Source organism: Rhinolophus ferrumequinum, chromosome 7, assembly GCF_004115265.2.
Source record: "Rhinolophus ferrumequinum isolate MPI-CBG mRhiFer1 chromosome 7, mRhiFer1_v1.p, whole genome shotgun sequence".
Classification (NCBI taxonomy): Eukaryota; Metazoa; Chordata; class Mammalia; order Chiroptera; family Rhinolophidae; genus Rhinolophus; species Rhinolophus ferrumequinum.
Window position 1 is genome coordinate 578,917 of NC_046290.1, and position 24,487 is coordinate 603,403.

At 60.4% G+C, this 24,487-nt stretch overlaps 1 protein-coding gene across 9 annotated transcripts in view; it reads right to left on the reverse strand.

Annotated features, from left to right (window-relative positions):
* Positions 1-3,514: 3,514 nt before the first annotated feature.
* Positions 3,515-24,487, reverse strand: part of SLC12A7 (solute carrier family 12 member 7) — a 79,553-nt gene continuing 58,580 nt past the window's right edge. For 7 of the 9 annotated variants that reach the window (XM_033110335.1, XM_033110334.1, XM_033110337.1 and 4 more), the window contains exons 8-25: positions 23,818-24,029; positions 22,362-22,529; positions 20,594-20,692; positions 19,942-19,999; positions 19,260-19,434; positions 18,171-18,289; positions 17,988-18,086; positions 17,715-17,834; positions 16,787-16,891; positions 16,081-16,249; positions 13,968-14,163; positions 13,495-13,664; positions 13,257-13,388; positions 10,667-10,774; positions 9,535-9,713; positions 8,859-8,873; positions 6,013-6,146; positions 3,515-5,070 (exon numbers count right to left, since the gene is read on the reverse strand). In XM_033110335.1, the coding sequence (XP_032966226.1) occupies positions 4,979-5,070; positions 6,013-6,146; positions 8,859-8,873; positions 9,535-9,713; positions 10,667-10,774; positions 13,257-13,388; positions 13,495-13,664; positions 13,968-14,163; positions 16,081-16,249; positions 16,787-16,891; positions 17,715-17,834; positions 17,988-18,086; positions 18,171-18,289; positions 19,260-19,434; positions 19,942-19,999; positions 20,594-20,692; positions 22,362-22,529; positions 23,818-24,029 (2,350 nt within the window). In that variant the 3' untranslated portion in view covers positions 3,515-4,978. The remainder of the gene's footprint in view (positions 5,071-6,012; positions 6,147-8,858; positions 8,874-9,534; positions 9,714-10,666; positions 10,775-13,256; positions 13,389-13,494; positions 13,665-13,967; positions 14,164-16,080; positions 16,250-16,786; positions 16,892-17,714; positions 17,835-17,987; positions 18,087-18,170; positions 18,290-19,259; positions 19,435-19,941; positions 20,000-20,593; positions 20,693-22,361; positions 22,530-23,817; positions 24,030-24,487) is intronic. The other 2 variants (XM_033110338.1, XM_033110339.1) reach the window with 1 other exon arrangement.

The window sequence follows — 24,487 nt, forward strand, 5'->3', positions numbered from 1 at the left end:
CTTGCGCTCCCCCCGGCTGAGGCAGTGGGTCGCCAGTCTTGGTCAGCTGCTCACAGCAGCTCATGGCAGCTCTTGCCGGCTGCCGGCCGCTCACGCTGGCCACCAGCCACTCATGATGGCACACAGTAGTCCACAGCAGCACACAGCAGCCCACGGCAGCACACAGCAGCTCACTGCTGGCCACTCACACTGGCTGCCGGCCACTCACGGTGGCGCCCGCAGCAACACATGGCAGCTCACACCAACCTCCGGCTGCTCAGGGCAGCCCAGCTCCAGGGAGAGCTGTTGTTCACAGTCTTAGCTGTAGAGGGCGCCGCTCCCTGGCCCATGTGGGAACCTAACAGGCGGCCTTCAGCGTTAGGAGCAGGCGCTCCAACCGCCTGAGCCACTGGGCCAGCCCCTGTGCAGGTGATTTTGCATTGACCTTCATGGAACTGTTTTTAAGAATCAAGCAAACTGGTGGTCAATTTGTAATTGAGGTTCTTTCCCCGAGGCATAATAAAAATATGTGCATTTTGTAATATGTCACACCGTTTTAAAATGAGCTTTTTAAGTAGACATGGTCAGGCCACCTGCACCAGCCTGTGGCTGCATGGAAAGGGTGTCTGTCTCCATTTATAGAAACGTTTGTAGAAGGACAATTAACATACGTGCAGGCACACACACCTCCAGGTTTATGGGTAACTTTCCCCCCACTTTACTGCATGTCCTGCGGGAAACCCTGCTCACTGCGCCATGTGTCATGCGGGGCGGCCGGCGGGGTCTCTGCTCCCGCTCCCCACATAAGAACGCAGGACATCCCCACATAAGAACGCAGGACATGGTGAGGCCAAACAGGAACACCCACGGAGCCATAGGTAGGGGAGTCACACCACTATACTCTCGCTGGCGGCTGGGTTGGAGAAACAGGAAACAGGAGCCACACAGTTCTTAACCCTCACTGTGCCGCTTGCAGGCTCAGCCACCATCCTCTTGCTAGCTCCCCCATTCTCTGCTGGCGTAGCCACAGCAGTTATGTTAGTGCCCAATGGCTCACTGGTTACAGCTGACGGCCAACTAGCCACAGCTGATGGCCATTTGATCACAGTCGACAGCCATTTACTACCTGAGCCAGCACCTTTCTATGTGAGGCCGAGAGCCTGGAAACTGCTTTCTGGGGCTCTGTCCCCACACTGCACTAAAAAGAAAACCAAAGCCCAAAACCTAAGCCCCAAATCGGGTTCATGGTAAGGGGACACTTGGAGCCACTGCCTGGGGCTGCACAGACCAAGGTTTACACAAGACACTGGGCTCTCTAATGAGACTGGAGAAGCCGCTGCACCAGTCGCTGCTGTCTCCTCTTCCTCCCTTTCGCCATCACACCCCGTTCACGGCCATGTAATCCCCCTCGGGATTTCTGAGGAACTGGTGTTTCCCCGTGAGCGGAAGCCACATGCAGGGCAAACTGGGGCGTCCTCGGGGTCTCTCGGCCAGAGAACTCACCTGGTTTCCAGGTATTTCAGCTCAGCTCCTGCATGCTTGCCCCAGGGGCAGAGCGCCCTCTCGTGGGAACATGTCCACACTCCATGCACACGCATGAATCCTGCATAAGCATCACACCCTGCATCAGGGTTTTACAGACATGCTTGTCATCCTGAGCCGCGTCCGTTTCTCAGTGTGCAGAGCTCTTGCACCCGGTGCCACATTCGGGGACCTTGTTTAGTTAGTCCCAGCACACCTGACTGCCCTCAGGTAGGCGCTCTGCTGACCAGCAGGCATGGAAGTTTGGTGGGGCCTGAATTGCAGCCTCTGATCTCAGACCCCGGTTTTCAGAACAATTCCTAAGTGCAGTGGGACACCGGCAAATAGACCAGAGGCTGTTGCGGCTGGTGACCTCGTGACACACAGCCGCACACCAGGCAGCTCTCCAGCCCCCACCCTGCCTCCTCCGCCCTGCTGACCTCACCTTGTCCAGCACGCTCTACCGCAGACCAGCCTCCTCCGTCACACCGGAGGCAGGCCCCCTGCAGCCCCAGGCCCCATGCAGCCCTGCCTCCACCCGGCACCCCTCTGCCCTCGGGTGGCCCGGCTCAGGGCCTTTGTGGTGGATGCCTCTGCCAGGAGGGTCTCTCCACTCTGACTGACCCTCACTCTCCTCCCAGCCCAACATCCGGTCAGGGCTTCGTCCCACTCTCATGGGGTCCTGGTTGACGCTGTCCCCCCAAAGGTCACTGCTCACGCTACACAGAGGGCCTTGTCCATGAGGTCAGGGGCGCGACCCCCACCCCTCCCTTTGGGGCTTCTGCCTGGATGCCAGGCCCCTCTACACCCAAAATGTTCCAGTGTGTTCTCTGCAGCAGGAGGCCTCAAAGGCGGAGAGGTCAGTGGGGCGAGGGCAGTCTGTGGTTTTATCAGTTTGGGAAACAGTGCTTTGTGATTCTTCCTCAGCACTGACCTGTGAGGAGAAGGCGCCACGCTGCCCTAGGCCTCGGGGCTCTAAGCTGTGCTGACCACATGCCCAAATGGCTGGACCACGGGACCTGCCGCGTAGGTGCCCAAGGGCACGTGGCCGAGTGAGGACCTGGGAACCCAAGTCCTCCCTGGATTCTCTGCCAGCCGTTTGTGGGGCCTGGTACTTCAACTCCCGTGACCGCCAGTCCCGCTCCCAAGGGCAGGCCCCTGTGCTCCGGGTCGTGGGTGTGGGTGCCCCGGGCACAGCCCGCACTTACCCAGTGGGGACTGAAGGGCGGCTATGCTCTCTGGGTCACTCTCCAGCAGTGACGATGTCTGCCTTGCCCAGGGCCCAAGACACACTAGCGAACAGCTCACACCCCTCAGTGTGTGTAGCGGCCACTGTTTTCACTCATAGACTACAAACTCCACAACCACTTTAGAACACCTCCACACCCCAAAGGTGCCCCGTGCTCACAACCCAGGAACTCACCAGCAGCCCCGTGTCTCTTGACTCACCTATTTGGCACACTTCCTAAGTGGGTCATTCGTGGCCTGTGACTGTCAGAATGACTGAATCATATCCCAGTGTTTACTGTTCAGCCGCTTATCAACTGCTGGGTGTCTGGGCTGTTCCCACGTTTTGGCTGGTGTGACGACGCTGCCATGAACATGCGTGTGCAAGTTTATGTGGCCGAACACTTCTCTGGGCGAACACCCAGGAGCAGAACTGCTGGGTCCCATGGCAGCTGAGCACGTCGGGAGCTGCAACTATTTCCACAGCGGCCACTCCTCACGTTCCAGCCGCGCCACCAGAGGGTTCTGATTTCGCCACATTCTCAACACTTGTCCTCCCTTCCCTTGGTTCACCCACACCTGGGGGTGTGGCCACCTTGGGGTGCGCTCTGTGTGAGCCTGTGTGTTACAATAATTAAAGGGTCCCCTCTAATCACAGATTTTCTTTGCTGATTCCACTTATAGGGTCGTTTCAGCAAACTCCTCCAAGAGAACAAAGGCACGGGGGCATTTTCTGCAACTGTCTGATTTTTATGCTGAATAAGGCCCATGAGATCCTTCAACATGCTCAGATTTTAAAGCATTTTATTCTTCTACGAACAAAAATCATACAAATAACCTGTAAAAGGAAAACATGAAATCCACCTTAACTGGCTGCAGTTAGTTACACAAAGGTCAGTGTGGAAAGGCTGCGTGGTGCTGAGACCACAGACACGGTGGGCAGGCACAGACACGCCGCCAGTGAGCCGGTCCCGACCAACTCCGTGCTGAACCAGGACCGGAAGACGTGCCGACCCCCACCCCCAGCCCAGCCGCGGCTGCTTGGCACACGCTCTGGCCAGTGGTCACTGTGACCGCGATGCTGGCTCCTCAGAAACGTTTGGAAGCACACACTTAACCTTCGCCCCACAGGAAATCCGTGGCCCGAGCCAACTCCTGAAATGCCCATGGAGGCCAGAGAAGGCCAAGGGCAAGGCCGTTCAGGCCTCGTGCACAGAGACGGTCTTCGTGGACTTTATTAGCACTGACACACCGAGGTGTTTAGACAAGTAAATCAGCCCAACAGAAAGTGGGGCACCGTTACGGCAGCTCAACTGCATGTGTCCACGATCACCAGCACAAAGACCACAAGGTCAAGTGCAAAGCCTGCCCTAAAAGGCTGTCACTGCCCGTTACCTGCGGTGGGACAGACACAAGCTTCAGGCAGACAGCTCAGTGCCCTGCGCGCCCCCGCTGCCCCCGGACATGAAGTGGGGACACGGAGGCCAAAGGATCGAGTGCGAGTCACGTGGGACGGTGCGGTGTGCGTGTGGTTCTGGAGGTGGGGAGAGCTCTCGTTCCACACCCCCAAGGCCACGCCGCTGGGAAGGACCGGCCGCGGCTCGGGAAAGAACACAGCCGGCTGGCAGGCCCCCATCTGGAGCACAAACCCAGCTGGGTGACCCACCCCGTGTTCCCCATCAACTGGGTTCCCTTCCCAGATGTCCCCAACCAGGTGGGCACCTGACCAAGGCCACCGGCTGAGCCTGGGGACGAGGGTGTGGGCAGAGCTCGGTTTTCTGCCTTTATTTAGGGAAACACACACACAAGGATATTCAAAGGAACAGACAGCTGGGGGCTGACCGAGGAACCGTTACTGAGCCCTCACTGGGGCTGACCTCTCACCTTCATAAACGGACCCTAGTGGCCCAAGGGTCAGAACGGACATGTGACTGCCACAACAGACTGGGTAGGTACAGCCAAGGAGACTTAATTCTACAATCCCGAGGCTGAGTGCATGGCCGTCACGAGACGGACAGCTGTGTCCCGGTCACCCGGGTCCCCTCAGGGCACACGGAGCACACAGGGCATGCCATCTCCCCCTGACTCGAGGAAACCTTTTCAGTCATGCACTGGCTCTCAGCCTGGACTGGAGAGCCCGGTGGTATTCTAGAAACTTCTGTAGCAAACCACGCCAGCAGGTCAGGCCAGGGGCAGTGTGCGCGTGGCACGGCCCCCAGGCCGCCCCACACGCTCCCGGAGCGGCCGGGTGCTAGGAGTAGATGGTGACCACCTCCCGGCCGCTGCCCCTGACCAGAAGCACCCTGTGGAGCCCCTCGGTCAGGACCTCGAGGAACTCCATATCTGGGGCAGAAGGTTAAGGCCACAGCTAATCCGCCGGACATGCAGCCCAAAGCTTGAAGAGAGCGACTGACTTAGGGTCCCGTGTCGTTAGGACTCGGTTTGAGGAAGAGGATGAGGATGGAGTCAGGGAGGGCCAGGCCCCCAGGGTGGGGTGGGCCCAGGGCAGGGGCCCCGGCAAACAGCCTGCAGCACCGACCCCACCCAACACAAGGCCCCCCACCTGACCAGGAACCCAGAGGGGACCCCACCCCACGTTGGGCTCTGGGTACAGACACATGGGAGCAATGTGCCTGGCAGACGTGTCCACAGCCCAAGACACCCAGACAGGCCTGCAAGCCCTGGTCATCAAAGCGTTAAGTCCCTAAAGCTGTGGGCAGTTTGAGGCTTAAACCTGACAACCTGGCTGCTGATCTCTCTACCTGCCCCTTGATCCCCCAGGGGAGGGCGGGGCTGAACCCTGAAGGATGGTCCCCTAGCTACACATCACTAGGCAGCCAGGAGCCTGTGTGGGGACCCGCCCCACGCAGCACGGGGTGGCTGATGCACATTTGGGGGCTGGGAGCCCAGTTGGGGACAGGGCTGACCTGTGAACTCTGAGGTCATGCCTAGTACGTGTGACCTGAGGTCACAGCCTCCCACTCCATGCTGGACACCCTCACCCACCAGGAGGGGCCTTGGGCCCCCTTGTGGGGACACGGGCTTGATGAACAGAAAGGTGATTAAGGGGGCCTGGAGGAGAGGTGCTGCAAAGGCTCCGAGCGGACCTTCAGCAGACGCCCCGTGGACCCGGTCGCCCCAAGCTCAGCTAGTCCCAGAGATGGAGTCACACACACGTGCCCCATGGGGCCGCGGCAAATGCAAGGACAGGAGTCAGCCAGGTGGATGCTCAGAGCCCAACGCCCAGGTCACCCGCCCCCCAGGGCAGCGCCCAGAAAAGGATACAGTTCTCGTCCCCTTGCCGGTTTCTGGGGGGGCCGGGCATGTTCAGCAGAACCAGCTGGGCGTCCTGGGACTTGTTCAGGACGACCCCGTTGAGCTTCACGGCCGTGTGCATCCTCCTGACATTTGACTGGTTCCTGTGGGGAAAGACAGTCGCTCTGCACCCCGACTGTGGGGCTGGGCACCAGCTGGGTCTGAACCCACCCTGCCCACGTCACTCCACTGCCCAGGGCTGGGAGAAAGCCAATCCAGGTTCTCATGGAATCATCGCCCCAAAGGCCCCACGGGACAATCGTGACGGGAACCGAGGGGACTGTTTAGCAGCTGAGGGCCACAGCCTCCAAATGCTTCACACTCGGCACTACTACTGCTGCCAAGCTTCTAGTCTACGAGCAGCTGTCCACACAGGCGAACGAGGGCTTTGGCGGCGAGCTCGCTGTCCGGGCACAGAAAGGTGCTCACACGAGCACCGGCTCTGAGCTGCTTCCGCCTGGAACCCCGGTGTTGGGGCCGGACCCTGCCTGTCGTGAGTCCACTAAACCTCGTGCACACAGCAGCCGCTCGCTCACACAGGATGGGGTCTGAAGAGACCCCAGAGATGGTGAGGAACCAGGTCCCTCCACCCGGATCCCACCACCCTGTGGTCTGAAGTCCTGTGACAAGAGCCGGATATCCTGGCTGAGATGCGGCCCCCAAGGGGCCCCCTAGCTCTCGGCTACGGCTGAAAGTCAAGAGCTGGCAGTGCCCAGGGCCCCAGACATGGCCCTCGCCCTCAATGACCACCTGCTCTCCAAGCCCCGCAGTGGGCTCAGCGCCCACTGGGCTGCGTGCCAGTGTCTCGGGCAGCCTGAGTGTAGCAGTGGCCCCCAGGAGAAGGCCCCAGCCAAGCACAATCGAGGAGACTGAGACCCAGGTACTCGGAACCCGCAGACCCCTCCGCCCTGGCTCCCACCTCGGGGACTGCGCTCCAGGAAGCACCTGCAGGTGGAAGTCTAGGAACCCGCCCACCTCCAAGCATTTGCATCTCCCTGTGCGGGAAGCTCCAGCCCACTGCCGACTCTGGGGTCACACACGGGAAATCCATGGCCAGCCCTTCTACAAGGTCCCCCGTGCCCCAGACACAAGAGGGACAGGCCTGACAGAGGCTGCACACGAGGGCTCAGAGAAAGGCCTGCAGGACAGATGCCAAGGCCACACCCTTCGGTCAACTCCACCCTTAAGACAAATAAATCCGGTAATCACCACCAATCACCAGAAGGAAACAGGGACCCGGACCCTTTATTTTTGCCCTCCAATTCTGTCTGATAAAATTAGAGATTGGGTCTCTGTCTGTGGCACAACGGGGATCTTTCCTCGTGAGAACCCTGAATGAGCCACCTGGAGAGACCAGAATCAGCAGTGTGCCTGAGGAGCAACAACTCCAGAACACGTGTGAGCCATTAAAGGATCTCTTAAGATGAAGAGTTTGAGAACACACATCATCATAAAATCGGACGTTTGGGTCTGGAAGAGCCCGTGGTTCCCGGGCGATGAGCCCCCATTGGGGTCAGAGGTGCAGAAACTAACAGCCGGCCATGAATCAGAAACATGCAGACTCTGCCACAGGGAGAAAAGCTTCGCAACAGGGTCTGGAGGCTGGGAGCTGGAGATGGAGGTGGGGGCCCCTGGGGCAAACTGCGCATTCTGGTCCCTGGCTCCCGGTGGCCTCGGAGGAGGACAGAGGAAACAGAGGGAGACTGCACAACACACCCCAGCATCACGCATGTCAGGTGTGGGCTGACCTCCCCACCTTCCAGAAGCTTCCCTCAGCCTAGCCACGAAAGGGGCAGATGGGAGTAGGCCCTGGGCAACGTCTGTCTGCATACTTTGTTCAGGGCATGAAACAGCCTCTTCCTGGGTCACTTTCTTCTGAGTTTCCCCGCCTGCAAGCGTCTAAACTCCAACCCTGCTCAATTCAGGGGTTGGGGGTACAGGTGTGTGCAGCCCGACCTGAGCCCTCCTGGCCTGTGGGAGCAGGGGTTCTCCGTCGGCCCATGGTTTAGGGAGAGACCCTATTCCTGTGTCTACATGTTTTTGTTTAACTTACAAACTTTATGGCGGGGGTACTTTTTAAACTTATGGAAAAACAGCAGAAAGTATGCGCCCCCAGCACAGTCTCTCGACACGTCCATCCGTTTGCTCCCTCAATGAATCAGCACTGTCCTGTGTCCTCGGTGTGTGACTAACTCAGGCTTGGGGACCAAAAAAGGAAGTGCAGCCACTGGTCCCCAGCACTGCCCTAGTCTGGGGACAGGGGGAGGGATGGATGGACCAGCAGCAACCTCAGGGTCCCGCCCCCCGCGGGCCGGCCTGGCCATCGCCCCTGGCCCCCTGGCCGTGGGACTAAGCCCCAGCCTGACCGCACACAGAATTCATCCACATCCCCTTTCACACGGAGGTTAAAGGACGGCGTGTCCTCCAGGCCAGGGGACACAGGAGATGCTGGCCCTGCAGAGCTGACTTTCTATCAAAACGCCTCGACCGAGGGATGTGGAAGAAATCAACCAGCTGTGACGGAAGCACACGCTCTCCAGTCAGAGCGGCTCAGGACCCGCCGCTCGATCTCCGCTCTCATGGGGTGTTTACAGAACGAACCTCACGGATGTGCCATGAGCCGCTCTGAACCAAGGAGAGCCAACTAAACAGCAACTAAACTGAGAGCCACAGCCGTGCGGGCAAGCTCTGCCTGCACACGGACACGCATGCATCACAGGACACGTGCACACGCAATCATGCACACACGCTTCGCGACGGGCGGGCATGAGCAGCAAGCAGGCTAAGAGGTGTCCTAAACCACACGAGTGACTTACAGGTTTCCCCATTCTCTACATGGGAGAGAAAACAAAAAGCACGTTACTTCAGTGACCGCGACGCACACTTCACCACGGGCCCACCCTGCGGCCCTTTCCTGGCCTACCTTGGTCCTTCTCCACGAGGAGGGTCTCACCCCTGGGGCCCCAGAAAGCCCCCGGTCCCTTTCTGACAACCCGGGCTTTAGGGTCTAGGTCACTGAAGACCCCAGGAGAAGCCACGCTGCTGTCCTGTCCCAGGACCCAGGGCTGTGCAACTAGGACTCAACCCAGCCCCCTCCCTGGGCGCAGTCACGCCGTGCCACCCATGGGCCCCTCTGCCAGCCTAGGGGCTTCTCAGCTCAACAGCACGGATGGAAGCCAAGGCAGGGGGACAGGCTGCTGGCCCTGGCGGGCAGCCTGGCCATCAGCGGGGGCCAAGCTGGGAGTCCCGATCCATCTAGGAGCCCTAACGTCTAGCTGCTGTGAGACCCACCAAGAGCTCAGACAGGCCGGCTTCACGACTGACACAGCCAGGGCCCGGCTAGCTGGCCCTGAAAGGAGTGTGGCCCTTGGGCAGGTCCCCTACCCTCCCAGGCCTGCCAGCTTGCAGCTGTGTGTTGCTGTGACAGGCAGGGAAGGGGGTTGGCTCAGTGCAGCCAGGACCTGCCACCGGGGCCCACGGGCCGACACTCACGGCTTCAAGCTGAAGAGATCTTTGAACCCGGAGATGCCGACGTCTTTGTTTTTGTACTTCTCGGCGATCAGCTTCTCTTTTGTCCAGGTCATCTGCACCTTGTCCGGCGTGGGTGGGGCTTGGGTCCTGGCGGCTACCACAGAATGGGACGCAGTGTTCCGGTCGTGGATGAGCTGAGCCTGGTGGGAGGGCAGGGGCAGCAACGGGACTCACCACAGCAGGTCTCCCAAGTCCCGCCGGGAGGCGACAAGCACGGGCAGGAAAAGACGCTGCTGGCCCATAGAACCAACAGGGCTTCGCGACCAGCCGGACCTGAGGATCCCTGACAGCCTCCCCCATGGGACCCCAGAGCCGCCCCCACCCCTGGTCAGTCCCCCTTCCTCTTGGGCTTCCAGATCAAACTCATCGCTTCCTTCTCTCTCTCCTCCTGCTGTGCCTCTGAAAGCCACTGAGAAGACCCAGACCTCCATGTTGACTCAAGGGGACAGTCACCCCTCCACCCACCCATCCATCAACAGCAGTGGGCCCAGCAGGGAGTCCCTGTTTGGGGTGGGCGGTAAGAACCATGGAGTTTGGGGATGGGTGTGGGAGGAGGGAGACGTGGTTACACAAAGCACCGGGACGCCTGTGGGCAAAGGCGGTGCTGACCGACAGCCAGAGGGAGGTCGGGGAGGCCTGTGGGGACGAGGGGCTCAGGGCAGGGCCGTGCCGGGCTGCTGGGCCTCGGAGCCTGGGGAGGGGTTAACAAGTCAGCTCTTGGAGGCTCCCTGGCTGCTGGCTGGAGGGTGGAGGGGCAGGAGGGTGGCCGTGGGGGTTCGAGCCGGAGATGACGCAGGAGAGGAGGGGCTGTGCACAGCTGGGGCCGGTCTGAAATAGCCTGCATGTGTGGGACTGGCGTGACACAGGCCCTGGCCCGGCCCGGACGGGGCCCAGAGGCTGGTGAGGGCAGTGATCACGGGTGAGGAGGTAGAAGGCCACCGGCCGTTCACAAAACCAGGGCTGTCGGGACAGGCTCAAGGTGACGACAGAGACCCCGGTCCCGACAGCCCCGTGGGGCCGGGGAGCAAAGGGTCCTGCGCCATCACCTGTGCCGCCTCCCGCCCCCGCCGCAGGGTGCCGCGCCCCCACGCACCTCCCTCTCCCGCTCGGTCTTGGAGAGCTGCATCTGCTTCACCATTTGCGACCTCTGCTCCATGAGTAGCGTCTTCTCATAGGTGAACGCGGAGATGTCGCTCTCACCCTGGAAGGTTCCAGGGCACAGAAGTCAGTCAATGTGCAAAACACTGTGTTTTCACCACATCACCTGCTTTACGCGGTGTCTGGGCAGCTGCTCAAAAACGGGCTGCCGGGCTCCTCCCTCCTCCCCTGGGAGGGTGAGCGTGTGTGAGCACAGGCGTGCTCCTGTGTGCATGTGTGCATGAGTGGGTATGAGCACGTATGTGGGTGACCATGTGAGCGTGTGTGCAGAAGCGTGTGAGTGTGCGACAGCCCTCACAACTAAACACACTCCCCCCTCCACGCATGGCCCTTCCTAGCGCCCACGCTCACTAATGCACGAGCCGCCGTGACGAAGAAAACCAGCAGCAGCTGAGCTGCGAGCACACAGCCGTGTGAGGGACAAGCTCAGAAGTAACAGGAGTTGCGCTCTGTGCCCAGGAGAGCCGGCTGCCGGTGCAGGGGACAGCTGTCATTCGCCCGCTGACCAGAGCTCAGTCCTCTCCTGACCTGGCCTGTCCCTCAGTGGGTGACACTGGGTCCCCCCTGGCCCTGGGCGGGATTTGTGGTCCCCACGTGCACACCCCTCAGCCCTGGGAATGCCGCCCACCGGACCGCCGTGGAGCTCTATGCCCGCCCGGCAGCCCCCTGAGCTGGGAAACCCTGACACTTTCTCGTGAGTCACTAGGCGGTAAAATTAACTTTTACGTGTTATTTTTGTATCAGCTCACTCTACTAAATTTTACTGAATAAAATGTTTATTTCCTTGGGTTTTCCCGGTATGTAAATCATACCACGTACAGAAAAAAAAAAGCCCCCATTTCTAGTACTTAAGGCTGCAACATCAGCATCCAGGAGGCAAGACCTTGAGGCCGGCCGGCCGCGGACGGCCGGGACGCGCCGACCCTCACTCACAGTGAGGGCTTTGGCTCAGGCGCTCTGAGTCCATTCACTGAAAGCCCATTTATTCTTACTTCCCTGGTGCCCTCAATGATATCTCCTCATTTTAGAGAAAAGTCTCAGCAAAGCCGCCGTCGGGCTTTTCTGAATCTTGCCGGCCGGAAGGACCTTCCTTATCAGTGGCCCTGATTCTTTATGGTTCAATTTTAGCCTCTGGCCACTGGCCTCCCGTCTCCCCCAGCCCATGGCCCTCGGGCTCCCTGTGGGTCTCTGCCTCCTGAGGACTCTAGAGCCCCAAGCGTGGGGCTGCAGGTGACACCCCGGCCCCTGGCTCTCTGTGAGGCCACGTGACACAGCATCCGGTGTGTCTGTGTCCTGCGGTGCCCTGAGGGGGAGGCCAGCCTTGAGAGGAACCCAGACACCACAGGAGGGGAAGGCGGGACCCTTCACACACCCCGACGGAAGGACCTAACTTGGCTGAGATCTTCTCCTCACAGGACCCATCTCCTGCGACAGGAGAGCCAGCAGGGCAGCTGAGGGCAGGAGGCCGGCTCTCACTCACTCTCACAAAGAAACCACCACTATGTCCGTAACGCCACAGACTGGAACGCCACAGACGCTTTCTACTTGAACCTAATTAGCAATCGTGAGTGAGATCAAGGAGGGCTGTAGATTTGAACGACGTTATCGTTCAATACACGGCGCCAGCTACACACTTGGAAAGCTGAGTAAGACCAGTGGCTTGGAAATAACTAGTTCTTGCAAAATTGTGACACTGACCGCACACCTCAGTACCCTCCTCAAACGGGGGCAAAACCATTTGCACCTTAATTCCATTTGGCTTCAGATAATTTAAAATTGTATGAGATTCCTGAACATGGACAGCAAAAGCCGATGGATGGTTACAGGATGGGGAACAGCAAAGGGACGCAGGAGCCACCAGAAGACGCCCCACAGCCAAAGCCGGGCAGTGCGAGCAACACAACGAAGAGTGTGGTGAACAGCCCAAAGTGCAAAGGAGTGTGAGAGACACACACACAGACGCACTGACACACGTGGAGATCCCGACAGCTCAGTCCCCCTCCTGCACCCTGGAGACTCGGGGACACGCTTCCAGAGCAGAGTCTGGAGAAGAAACCACTGCGACTTCACAGCAGAGGCCACAGGTCCTATGAGGGGTGGAATGTCACGGCCCCTCACAGGACACACTGGGGAGGGCGCGCCCCCCTGAGGTTCTCCATAAACCAAGTCCAGTCCGCCACGAGAAAACCATCAGAAAAACCTGAGCTGGGGGACATTCTGCCAAATACCTGAGCCTTCTAAACTGTCAAGGTCATGAAGAAAGAGAAACCATCACAGCGCAGAGGAGCAAGTACAGTACATGGTCCTGAGACAGAGGCCGCGGGAAGGCTGTGAGATGCTGAATCGGGGGCACTGTGGGTGGTGACCAGCAGGGCCCACCCTCATGTGACAACCACGCTCAGGGCCCGTGTGGCACCGGGTGGCGGGAACCTGCTGGAAGCAGCTCCCCCTGCACACGCCCCAGAGCCAGACCACACCAGACTTGAACAACGTGACCGCGGGCCTGCCCACGCCGGCGCCCTCACCATCTCCACCACCTCCACCTCGGCGCTAATCCTGAGGTGGTACAGGAACGTCTGCAGGTCCTTCTTCATCTGGATGCTGTTGTCGTCCACCTGGGCCACCGTGAAGATGCGCATCCGGCACTTCCTCCACACCTGGGGGCGCCTTGCATGAGGTCCCAGGGCCTGCTCTCAGGGCCGCCACCCCCACGTGCCTCCCCCATGACCCCTCCCCACCCCACCTCCCGCGCGCCCCGCCCACCTTGTGCTGCCGCAGCAGGAAGGGCAGCAGCATGAGCAGGCCCCCGTCGTGCACGATCCACCACACGTCGATGTTCCCATCGCTGAAGCGCTCCTGGTTTTGTGGAAATAGGTCCACGTTTTTGGCCACCAGCAGGGCCTGCTGGGCCGCCGTGGTGTCGCGGACGGTGTCTGTGGAAAGGAAGCACATGGGTCAGCCGGACACCAGCCAGTGCGAGAGTCCCCACAAAGCCCCCACCCGGGGCGGGGCCCAGGAGGGCCCTCGCTCCATCTGCAACTCCACAGGTGACACGGGCACAGGTGGCCGAGCTGTGCACCTCCAGTGATGGCCAAACGGGGCGATATGGCAGGGGGAAGAGGAAAGGGTGGCTCAAGGCCTTGAAATGGCCTTTGCCTCTTTTTAGGTGAAGCAGCGTGGCCGGGCCCGGAGGGCCTCTGGGGAGCAGCTCTCGGGCCTGAGGAGACGCGACCCACCGACAAAGTTCCTCCAGGAGGAGGGGTTGTCCTCCTCCTTCCAGGACTCTGGCCAGGCCACGAGCACCGTGTTGTGCTTCATGCCCCCCAGGCCGGCCGACTGGATCAGGTGGGACATGCCATCCCGCAGGTTGGAGGACACCACCAGCTGGCAGAAGCCTTTGCTCTTCTCAGCACTCATCAGGGACCGGATGTTCTGCAGAGAGGCCAGGGGTCAGCGCCACAGCTCCCGTGGAGCAGGAGGGAGCGCGATGTACCAGCCCCACCCAACCACCCCCCACAAGGGGGGTCGGAGTCACTGGGCAGACCCCGCCCTGACGTCACTGCCTCAGAGTCAGGCCAGGGGCACAGGGCAGGTGGTGCCTTTGGGGCACCAGGACCTGGCATGAGCTCCAGGCCTGTGTGTGTGTGTGTGTGTGCGTGTGCAGGAGACGGGCAACCATCATTGCTGTGCACACAAGTCCACGCTGTTCTTTGAACATGACCTACGTCGTGCCAAAACCTCCCACGGTTCACCGGGACCTTTCAGGGCCTGTGTTAAACATCTGGTTTCTGCAAAACCTCACCAGAACATGTCAAATCTAACTTTTTCTAAGGAAGACTGTGATACTTCACGGGTTCAGGGATGAAATAGTAGGCACGTACCACACGCCCCGCGGTGTGCAGTTCCTGCCCGCTCCATCCCCCACCAGGCGGGGGGGACGCCCGACATGCAGTGACCAACACGCCTTCCATCAGAGCTCCACCATGTGTGAGCAACGGTCATCTCACTGGCCACGTGGACCAGCCAGTAGCCAGGGCCGGGCCGCCTTTTGGGCGGAGCTGGGAGCCACAGAGAAGCATTCCCAGGTCCCTACACCGAACGGGACTGCCCACTGGATTTCAACTCCCTTGGGACAGTGACCCATCGACACCACGGATGTCTGCCCCCTAGAACGGGAATGTCTCTACCCACATCACACTTGGGAACGCAGACACCTGTTTTCTGCGTGTGCAGGACTGGGCACAGGGGTATTTTGCTCCAGGGTGGACTTGGCCCCCGTCTCACCAATATCCGGTTCAGGTGACATGGAAGATGAGATTTGGGACCTCTGAGCAGCTGGGAGCTAGACGACATTCTGGACGGTCAGAAAGGGTTGGGACTCGGGAGGAAGTTGGATGGTATGAACGTACTTGGCACGTAAGGCACATGTGGATTTGGGGGCCAGAGGACAGATTATGGTGGGTTAGGGGTGGGCCCAAGAGCTATGTCCACGATCTAATCCTGAGAACCTGGGAACGTGGCCTTCTTTGGAAAAAGGGTCTTTGCAGATGGGGTTAATACAGGGACGTGGAGATGGGGAGACCCTCCTGGATCACCCAGGTGACCCTGATCCAGTGACACGTGTCCTTGTATTATAAAAGGACAGAGACACAGGAGAAGCCATATAACCAGAGGCAGAGGCTGGGGTGATGCGGCCACCAGCCCAGGGACGCCTGGAGCCCCCCGCAGCCAGACGAGGCAGGCAGGGTGCTCCTCCAGAGTCTAGGGAGGGGGTGTGCCCCGGCACCTTGATTTTGGACTTCTGGCCCCAAAACTGGGAGAAGATAAACCTGTTGTCGTCGGTCCCCCGTGTGTGGTCACTTGTTACGGCCACCTCAGGACACTCATACAAAGGCTAGACTACGCCTTCCCCCCTTGCCAAGACCTCAGAGCCTCTGAGCAGGCAAACCGGAGGCACAGGGACCTAAGGCCACCATGCAGAGATCTGGAACGTGGCTGCAAACAGCACAGAAGCTGGGCCACCGCGAGGGCTCTGGAGGAACCTGTCCGTGGGAGGACTTTCCCAGGGTTCGGGCTAAATGGCTCTCAGCACCGGGTTCTACACCTTCCTGGGCGAAACTGGCACTGTCTCTTTAAGGTCTGAGCATCGCATGTTGGGGGTGGGCATGGGGGCTCTTCAGCACATTCCAAATTCAAAGACCACTCCGGTCGTCTTAGGGGTGGCTGATGGCACAGCACACAGCACTGTGCCTGGGGCATCGCACATGGAAGACCTGCGTGTGCGGCCCAGCGGAACGGCCTGGCCCCCAGCCCCGCCGTCTTCTAGTCCCAGCCCACACGCCCACCCACCTCCTCGGCCAGCTGGGCCTCCGTGTGCTTGTCCAGGTAGGTCCCCTCCAGCACGGAGCCCACGATGGTCAGGCCCTTGCCGGCCTTGAGCTGCGTGGTGAAGGACAGCAGGCGGGGGTGCTTCACGCACTGCTCAGCGTCCAGGTTCAGCATCACCAGTACCTGGGGCCTGTGCAGGAACAGCAGTTACCTGGCAACTCACCACATGCTCACCGACAGGTGGACAGGTAAGACGGGGACAGGTGAACAGTCAGGCGCCTCCTGGGGCCCCACGCCCGAGAACCCCAGTAGGCACCTCCCCTCCCTGCCTGGCAACACCTCCAGGTAAATGCAGGATGGAGGCCAAGCGGCTCTCGGTGCACCTTAGATTCCCCCTTCCACAGGGGCAGCCGTCCGCCGACCCCCTCCCAGAAGCGAGAAGAGGGGCTGCGGCTGTCACGACTGGCCTCCCATCAGCCCCGGAACCCGCACTGGGAAAGCTCGTCCCCGCCCCCCTCACCACCCACGGGGCCAGGCCCAGAGCCCGGCACCGGGCAGTGGATCAGACACGGCTGAGCAGCCCAGGACTGAGGGAAGGTGCTTCTGAGACGTGGTTTTTTTTAACGAGGAGGGGAATGCCTTCTCTCTGCAGGTCTGATTTTAGGAACAGATGTTCTGTGGATTCAGAGGGCGGGGGTGGGGTTTGGGGAGGGCTGCGAGCACTCACCTCCAGTTCTTGGTGTGGGGGGCACCCTGCTCCACGCGCAGCAGCGCGTAGCGGGCCGCGTTCAAAGACAGCCCCCTGATGCCATCACCCCACTCCTTCTCGGCCCTGCAGAAGGGACAGCAGTGAGGCCCTGCTTTGCAGCCACCCCAGGAAGCTGACTTGGGGGTCTCTCGGCACTTCTGTGACAGAGGAGGGGCCTTCCAGGCCGGCTGAGAGAGGGGAGGGGGCACCCTGTGTGGGACCTCAGAGTCGGAGCCGACTGGAGGACACGAAGGACAGGACGTGGTGGGGGGCCCTCTGACAGGCAGGCAGTGACCCGGGCAGATGGCTCCATGGGCCTGGCCAGCACGAGCAGTCATAGCCCCCAGACCCTCCTTCCAAACCACCTGAGGGCTGGGCCGGGGCTTTATGCAGCCTGCCTGGGGATCCACCGGCCCTGCCATGCCCCCCCACCCCCCAGTACCCCACCACCTGGCCAGAGGCGCCAACCCCCTCCCCTGGGCGGCCTGGGTGGCGAGGGAAGATGACCCAGGAAGGAACTGTGGGTGGTGACGCAGTTCCCATGAGGTGCTACTCCTGCCCACAACTTTGTCCCTCCACGGTGTGGTTTCTGGAAATTTTGAAATCCATCACACATCAGTGGGTTTTACTTTCCAAAAATAAGAAATATGCTAAAAAACGATGGCTTTTACATTAAAACACAGATAAACCTAATGCTGTATTGAAGCAAATGTGGAGTCAATAGTGAAGAGCAGACACGGCAGCTCCCTGCCTGCTAGGACCAGGGCTGCAGCGGTGACCCCACCCCCACCTGAGTGCAGGTGCCCAGACGTCCCTGTACACCTGGCCCTGGGAGAGGGAGCCGACCCCTGCGCTGCCACAGCCTTCGCTGACCCCAGAAGCCAGGCGCCGCGGCCCCAGCACTCACCCGCGGTACTCGATGTACTTGTAGATGCAGCTGGCAATGAGCATGGCACACAGGGCGTAATACCAGGAGCAGACGAACATCAGCGCCAGGCACAGGCTCATGCCCAGGAAGGACAGTGTCCTGCGGAAGTGTGTGGTCATGGGGCGGCCGGCACCCACCCCACATGCTGGCCACCCCCCCGCCCCACCAGCATCCGAGCAGCCGCCTCCAGAACAGCACCGCCCGTCAGTGGCAAGCGTCCCCGCAGGGACCCCCGCCCCCGTGGCGCCTCACCAGTGGTAGTACTTGAAGCGCGGGCGCCAGTTGGGGGTACGCAGCAGGGTCTGCACAGCGCAAGCCAGGTTCACAAACATGTAGCACATGAGGAAGAACCTGAGGGCCCGACAGCAGGGTCAGACGGGCCAGCCGGGTCCCACGGTCCGGTCCCCTCACGCCCCGCTGCACACGCCCGCTCACATGGACAGGATGGGGGCCACGCTGTCCAGGGAGGCAATGAGGATGCCGATCTCACAGATGAGGGCCGTGAGCAGCAGGGCCCACGTGGGCTCCCCGTTGGCCTTCCCGTGGCCGAACACCTGCAGGGAGACGGGCACGCAGGTGGGTGGCCAGGCTGGGAGGTCCAACCGCAGGGGAGAGGGAGGGTCTCCATGACACCACGGCCAACCCCGACGCCACCTCCCCAGACGGCCCGCCCTCCTGGCCGGCACGCGCCATGCCATCCACTCTGGTCCCTGTGGTCAGGGCACCCTCCATGGCCTCGTCCCTCCTGCGCGAACAGACAGAAGCCGTGACAGGTGAAGAAACGCGCGTCTGCTGGGATCAGTTTCAGGAAACTGAGGTGAGAGAAGAACAGACGCTGGGGCCGCAGTGCCATGCCCGTCACGGCCATGCACCAGAGGCCCAATGCACACAAAGGTCGTTGTGTCCCCGAAATTCAGGGGGTGAGGTCCTGACCCCAGCACCTCAGGACACGACTGTGTTTGGAGTTGGGGACTTTAAAGGGAACTTTAAATGCGGCCACTACGGGGGACCCTGAGGCAACATGACCAGTGTCCTTAAAAGCAGAGATCAGGACACAGACACACAGAGGGACGGTCTTGTGCGCACACGGGGAGAAGACGGCGTGTTCACGCCAAGGAGAGGCCGCAGGAGGGACCAGACAGGAGACGCAACCTGTGTTCCTTCAGCCGCCTGCTCTGTGGCGTTTGCCATGGCGGCCCCAGGGCACTGACAGAGTCACGGCCTCAAGCTCATTCCAGAGCATTTCAGCCCCAATTGGACACCGTGGGCCGCATCAACGTCACAGTGGGACATTCCTGGGCAGTGTCCCACAGGGCCATGACCGGACAGACGCCCAGCCCACAGGACGTGGAGGCCTCACGTTGCTCCTCTGAACTGCTCCACCAGACCAGGGTGGAGGTGGGGACGTGGACCGTGCCCTAGAGCAGACCCTGGGCACCTGCAGACACGTTTCTTCCCGAGGGTCCCCACTCAGAAGGGGAGCCAGAGATGCAGCCGAGGCTTACGGGTGGTCGCCGTGCTCACCTGGAGGAAGGGGACGATGCCATCTCGGGCGATGGCCTGCAGCAGGCGTGGCGCCCCCGTCAGGCTCTGCAGGCCGGCGCCACAGGTGGAGAAGAAGGAGCCAATGACGATGACCCAGGGGGACGGCCAGGCCAGCATGCCGATGACAAGATTCCCCTGCAGGGCCTCCCCGAACCTGTGGGGCCGGCGGGTGGGCTTTCAAAACAGCTGAAGACTAAAGGTTTCCCCAGCTTCTGAGTGGGCATAACGCTGTCCCCACCCAATGAACAAACGTGTCCTACCTCCCTGAGGGTCCTTTCTCAGGAGCAGGGAATCTATGGCCCCGCCGAGGGTACGTGTGGCCACACTCACTCACTGTCAGGGACCCACAGGGGCCCTCACACCCCGAGGCAAGCAGGGTTGGCGAGCAACAGCAGGGCCCAGGAGGTTTCCCTCTCAGGAGGTTTCCCTAGCTCTGTAGGGGCCCGAGGGGACTCTGTGGTCCCCAGCTCCAGGCTGGAGCAAGAGAGTGCCATCCCTCTCAGGTCAGACCAAACAGAACCTCAGCAAGGGCCGTGGGGTCTTCCCGCTCCACAAGCAAAGCGTGAAATCCAAGGTGATCTCATTTCAAAGTTCAAGTTATTTACGAAAACTGATGCTGACCCCAGAAATTTCTATAAGTTGAAGATAAAAACCAACATACTTATCTCGTAAGATCACGCCTTCAATGCAAGCTCCAAAAAGCACAATGCAGGAGAGGTCTGCAGCTTGTGTCAAGGAAACAGTGGCTGCCATGCGCTGGCAGCAGGGCCTGGGCCCACCCTGGGCGCACTGCCGGGGCCCCTCGGGCACCTTCCTCACTGCTGAGCCCTGGGTCCACAGAACGGGCCTCGGCTCAGTGCGGACATGCTGGGCCTGCAGCATGACCACTTTGGGGACAGGACTGGAGAGGCTCACTCACTTAGAAGGGATGAACCTCAGTGAGAGAAAAGGCTCCCTGCATCTCCAGGCTAGTGACACACAGCTTTGTGAAACTGTGACCAGTGCACGTGTGTGTGACTATCCCGTGATACACAGTTACATGTCACTAATGTGTTGTATGTTGCACGTGGTAACGTGGTTACTGTATACGGTTTATTTACGATACCACATCCCATAACCGACTGTGAAGGTGGCGCCCAGGTGTGTGTTTTATTTTCTGGCATGAGGTTGACGCCAGCCCAGGTCCCTCTTGAAGAGACAGATGTTGTGGTCAGAACTCGCCTGAACCAGCGCAGCAGCAAGCCACGTGGGGCACCGGGGGCTGTCCTTCCCCAGCGCCTGTGCCGCTCACACCCTGACCCCGTCAAGGATACAAATAAAAGACGTGGTCACAATGGCCAGAATGGTGCCTGTAGGGATCGACTTCTGGGCATCCCTCAGGTCCCCAGACCGGTTCGAGCCCGCCATGATGCCTGTGGAAACAGACGATCTGACATGAGCAAACCTAGAAAACGTCATCCCCGCTGACCAAGGCCTCTCTGGGGCTGAGTTAGGATGACCACAGCCAGGACCATGGCCAGGACCATGGCTGGAAAGGCATGAGCTGGAAGAGATGTCTGCATGGGGCCTGCGTCCCCAAGCCGGGCCTCACTGTGCAGCTGTGGGACGGACGCTGCAGGGCATGTGGGGAAAGGCCCCAAATGTCCTCTAGGCTCTCCACAGGGACAGCCACCCCCACCGTGAACTGAGTCACAGGCAAGACCAGAATGAGGCTCAAACCAGACACTCGCCATTGATGCCAAAACCAAAGCCGACCTCCAGATGCACCCAGGTCCTACCTCACTCCCCTCTGGGAGGCGGGCGAACCCACGTGGCCGGGTCCCCTCTGGGAGGCGGGCGAACCCACGTGGCCGGGTCCCCTCTGGGAGGCGGGCTAGCCCACGTGGCCGGGTCCCCTCTGGGATCCAGCTTGACCCATGTGACTGGGGGTCAGAGACTCCCAAGACAATGCTGCCAAATGCCAACCTCCTCACAAGGCCAGGTCTGGATCAGAGCATTATAAGAACAGGAGCCTAAAGTACTTGGGGCCTCCCCACGTTACCTCCGCACTGGGCTCAATCCTCCGGCACATGGGCGAAAGTCACTGCCCACGCCCTCAAGAGTCACTGCATCTGGTACATAAAGTACAAGTGATTCCGATTGGGTTCAAAGAAACGCCAACTGACGGTAGGTCCGTCCAGCGCCCCGTGAGCCTGTTCTAGGTGTGACCAGATGCACCAATGTGCTCAGAAAGACATGCTGCCACTGCATGATGGGACCACCCGCTTCCAGAGGATGTCTCCACCCACCACGCCCACCCTCATCCCAAAACGCATTCCACACTAACAGATGGGGGGTGGAGTACAGGACAAAGACCTCGGGGGCCAGAGCCACATCCCAACCAAACCAGCCAAGGTAAGTTGGTGACCCCAGCTTTGAGGGAAGGAAAAAAAAAAACACTTGCCAACGCCTCCCCCCCCCGCCTCTAAACTAGGGCTTTAGGAAGAGATGAGATATAGTATGGAGCGCAGACAGGCTCCCGGGGAGGCCAGGGTCTGACCCGGGCAGGGACCAGAGGGCTAGACACACCAGGCTGCTTGTTCAGCCAGGCCAGCCCAGGTGGGGGCTGAGGGCTCCTGCTCTGCAGGGAGAAGGCTGAGGGGTGTCCCGTCCCGGTGGGAGGTGGCCTCCAGGAGCAGGGTGTGTGTATGCATACGTGCGCCCCAGTGCGTGGACGTGTGTACATGTGCTTGGGGAGGGGGAACGTGCATACACTAAGGGTCACCCGGGAAGGTCAGCTGGCTCTCGCAAGGAGAAGGATGGCGCAGCACCTGGCCTTTAACAGCCCTCCATGTCCTCTCCTAGGGGCCAGCTAACAGCACCCTGTGCCTTCTCCATGGACCATGCAGCTTCCAAAGCTGTGGGCCTCGCAGGAGAGCAGGGAACAAACCTCACTTAAACACACAACTTCCTGAGCTCCCCGCTCAGAACAGACAGGAGCAGAGACCTGTGAGCTCGTTGCTTGTGCCAAACAGGAAAGAAAACGGGGCATGGGGTTGGGGTGTACGAGCTGCGGGAGGGAGGTGGCGGCTCTGGCCTCACCGGTCACGGAGGGGAAGTAGATGCCGACGAGCATGGTGAAGTAAGTCATGATGTCAGTGAGGACGTAAGGCAGCCCGCTGGCTCTGCTCTCCTCCGGCGCGGGCACCGAGGGCGTGCCCTTCTTCTCCACAAACACCCCTTTGTCCGTGTATGCACTCCACAGGTTATCTGTGGGGGAAAAGGCTGGGTAACAGGACTCTAGAACTTTCCATCAGGCTCCTGCCACGAGGAGGCCCAGCAGATGCACCTAGCACTTCCCCATGGGCTCCAACTTTGCACGAGGACAGGGACATGAAGCATTCCCTGGGGAAACTGCTCACCTCCTCTGAAAGGTTTCAGTCCTAAAGCAAAACCTGACGGGAAGACGTCACTTGAACAACAAACATGCCCCTGACCAGCGGCCTGAGGGCTGAGGGAAGGTCTCCCTGTGGACGGAGTCAGTCAGTGATCCCACCACTGGGGTCCCCAATGACGGAGGACCCCCACTGGTGGGGGACCCCTGAGGGGCAGTGATGGCACACGCGCGCGCGCGCACACACACACACACACACACTTGAGGTGACACCTGGGCCCGCCTCCCACCTATGCAATACACCCCTTGGCAGATCTCAGCCTGGCCCGGCTGCAAGCTACGGACACCCTCCCCAAACAGGACCCCCCACAAAGCCCCCACCTGCAGAGCCCAGCCCCAGGGCCCCCATCCCTGACACAGACGCCCCCCCAAAGACCCCCACACTCCACACAGGTCACTGCCACACCTACTCCCTTTCCACTCATCCTGCTCCCTCAAAACAGGGCACCCGTGTATCTGTCTCTACTTGTACCCTCCGTGTGACCTATGAACTGCTGCCCTTTCCAGGGGTCTTGCTCTGCCAGAACCCAGAAGTGGGCCTTGGGCTCACTACCCAGAGGGCCTCGAAGATTCAGGGTCCCCATGCTCAGGGACGTGTGGACAGTGGTCACTGCAGCCCTGAACCATCACTGCCAACCCACCTCAACTCAGCACGGCCCCCAAGGGCCCTCAACACCCACTGTCATCACAGTCTCAGAGGGGCACGAGATACCGACCCACCAAGGGGTGGGCAGCTAGGCCTTGGGGTCATCCTGCTTCCTTTTCCTTAAAAGGCCAGGCCTCTCTCCCAGGTGGTGGGGGACCAGCCCCATTTCTCATCACAGAAGAATGCAGACAGAAATCCAGTCCACGCCCGTTAATTACTTCCTTCATTAACAGAACTGCTGCAGAGTCCTCAAGAAAAAGGACTGATTTGGAGCCACTGTCCCACTGGCTGCCATGACATAACCGCGTCTTCTGCTCCGGGGAGAGCCGGCCTCTGCCGGGGCCCTGGAGGGTCAGCAGTGGGGCAGCGGCAGCATGGCCATGGACTGAGCAGCAGGACGGGTCCCCAGGGACTGGCCTCGGACAACACAGCCCCACTAAGATCGGCCGGGCCCTCACCCAGGAGGACGCCGCTGGCCACGCCCGGGATGCCCTGGATCTCGGTGAGGTTGTTCTGGGCAAAGTAGTCGTCACAGTTGGTGGCGTCCGCGGAGCCGTTGCAGAAGAGGCCCCAGAGCATGGTGGTCCTTGTGCCGTTGCTGGTGGTGTGGACTTTGGCACAGACATCAAAGCTGCGTCTCGATAATGTGCGGTTCCCCAGCAGACAGACCCTGCAGTGGGGGTGGGGCGTGAGGACACGTATGGCTCCCAGAGGACCAGGCGGAGATCCACGGAGCCCCCTGTAAGTAGTCCTGACACTGCCCGTTTAGCATGATGGACACATCCACACGAGCTGCTGGGATCGGCCTCTAAGCAGGAGTCTAGCCCCCGAGACCGTACTTCCTGAATCACACGCTCCACGCAGCGAGGGGCTAGGGCACAGTCAGTCCTGCCGCCCTGCCGTGGGGCGTCGGACGCAGGACTGAATGGGCTGCTCCCTCCACGTGGAGATGGGGGGGCTGCTGCCAGCCCACGGGCAGTGGGCCCACTGCGCAACCTAACGCCTGAACTCTGGCCACACCAGTGGCTCGCTGTGACCTAGGGCCACTTTCCTGTGACTCGGCATCCTCATTCAAAAAGGAAACAAGAAGAGAACCCACTTGGGGGCTTTCCTGAGGACCAGGGCAGG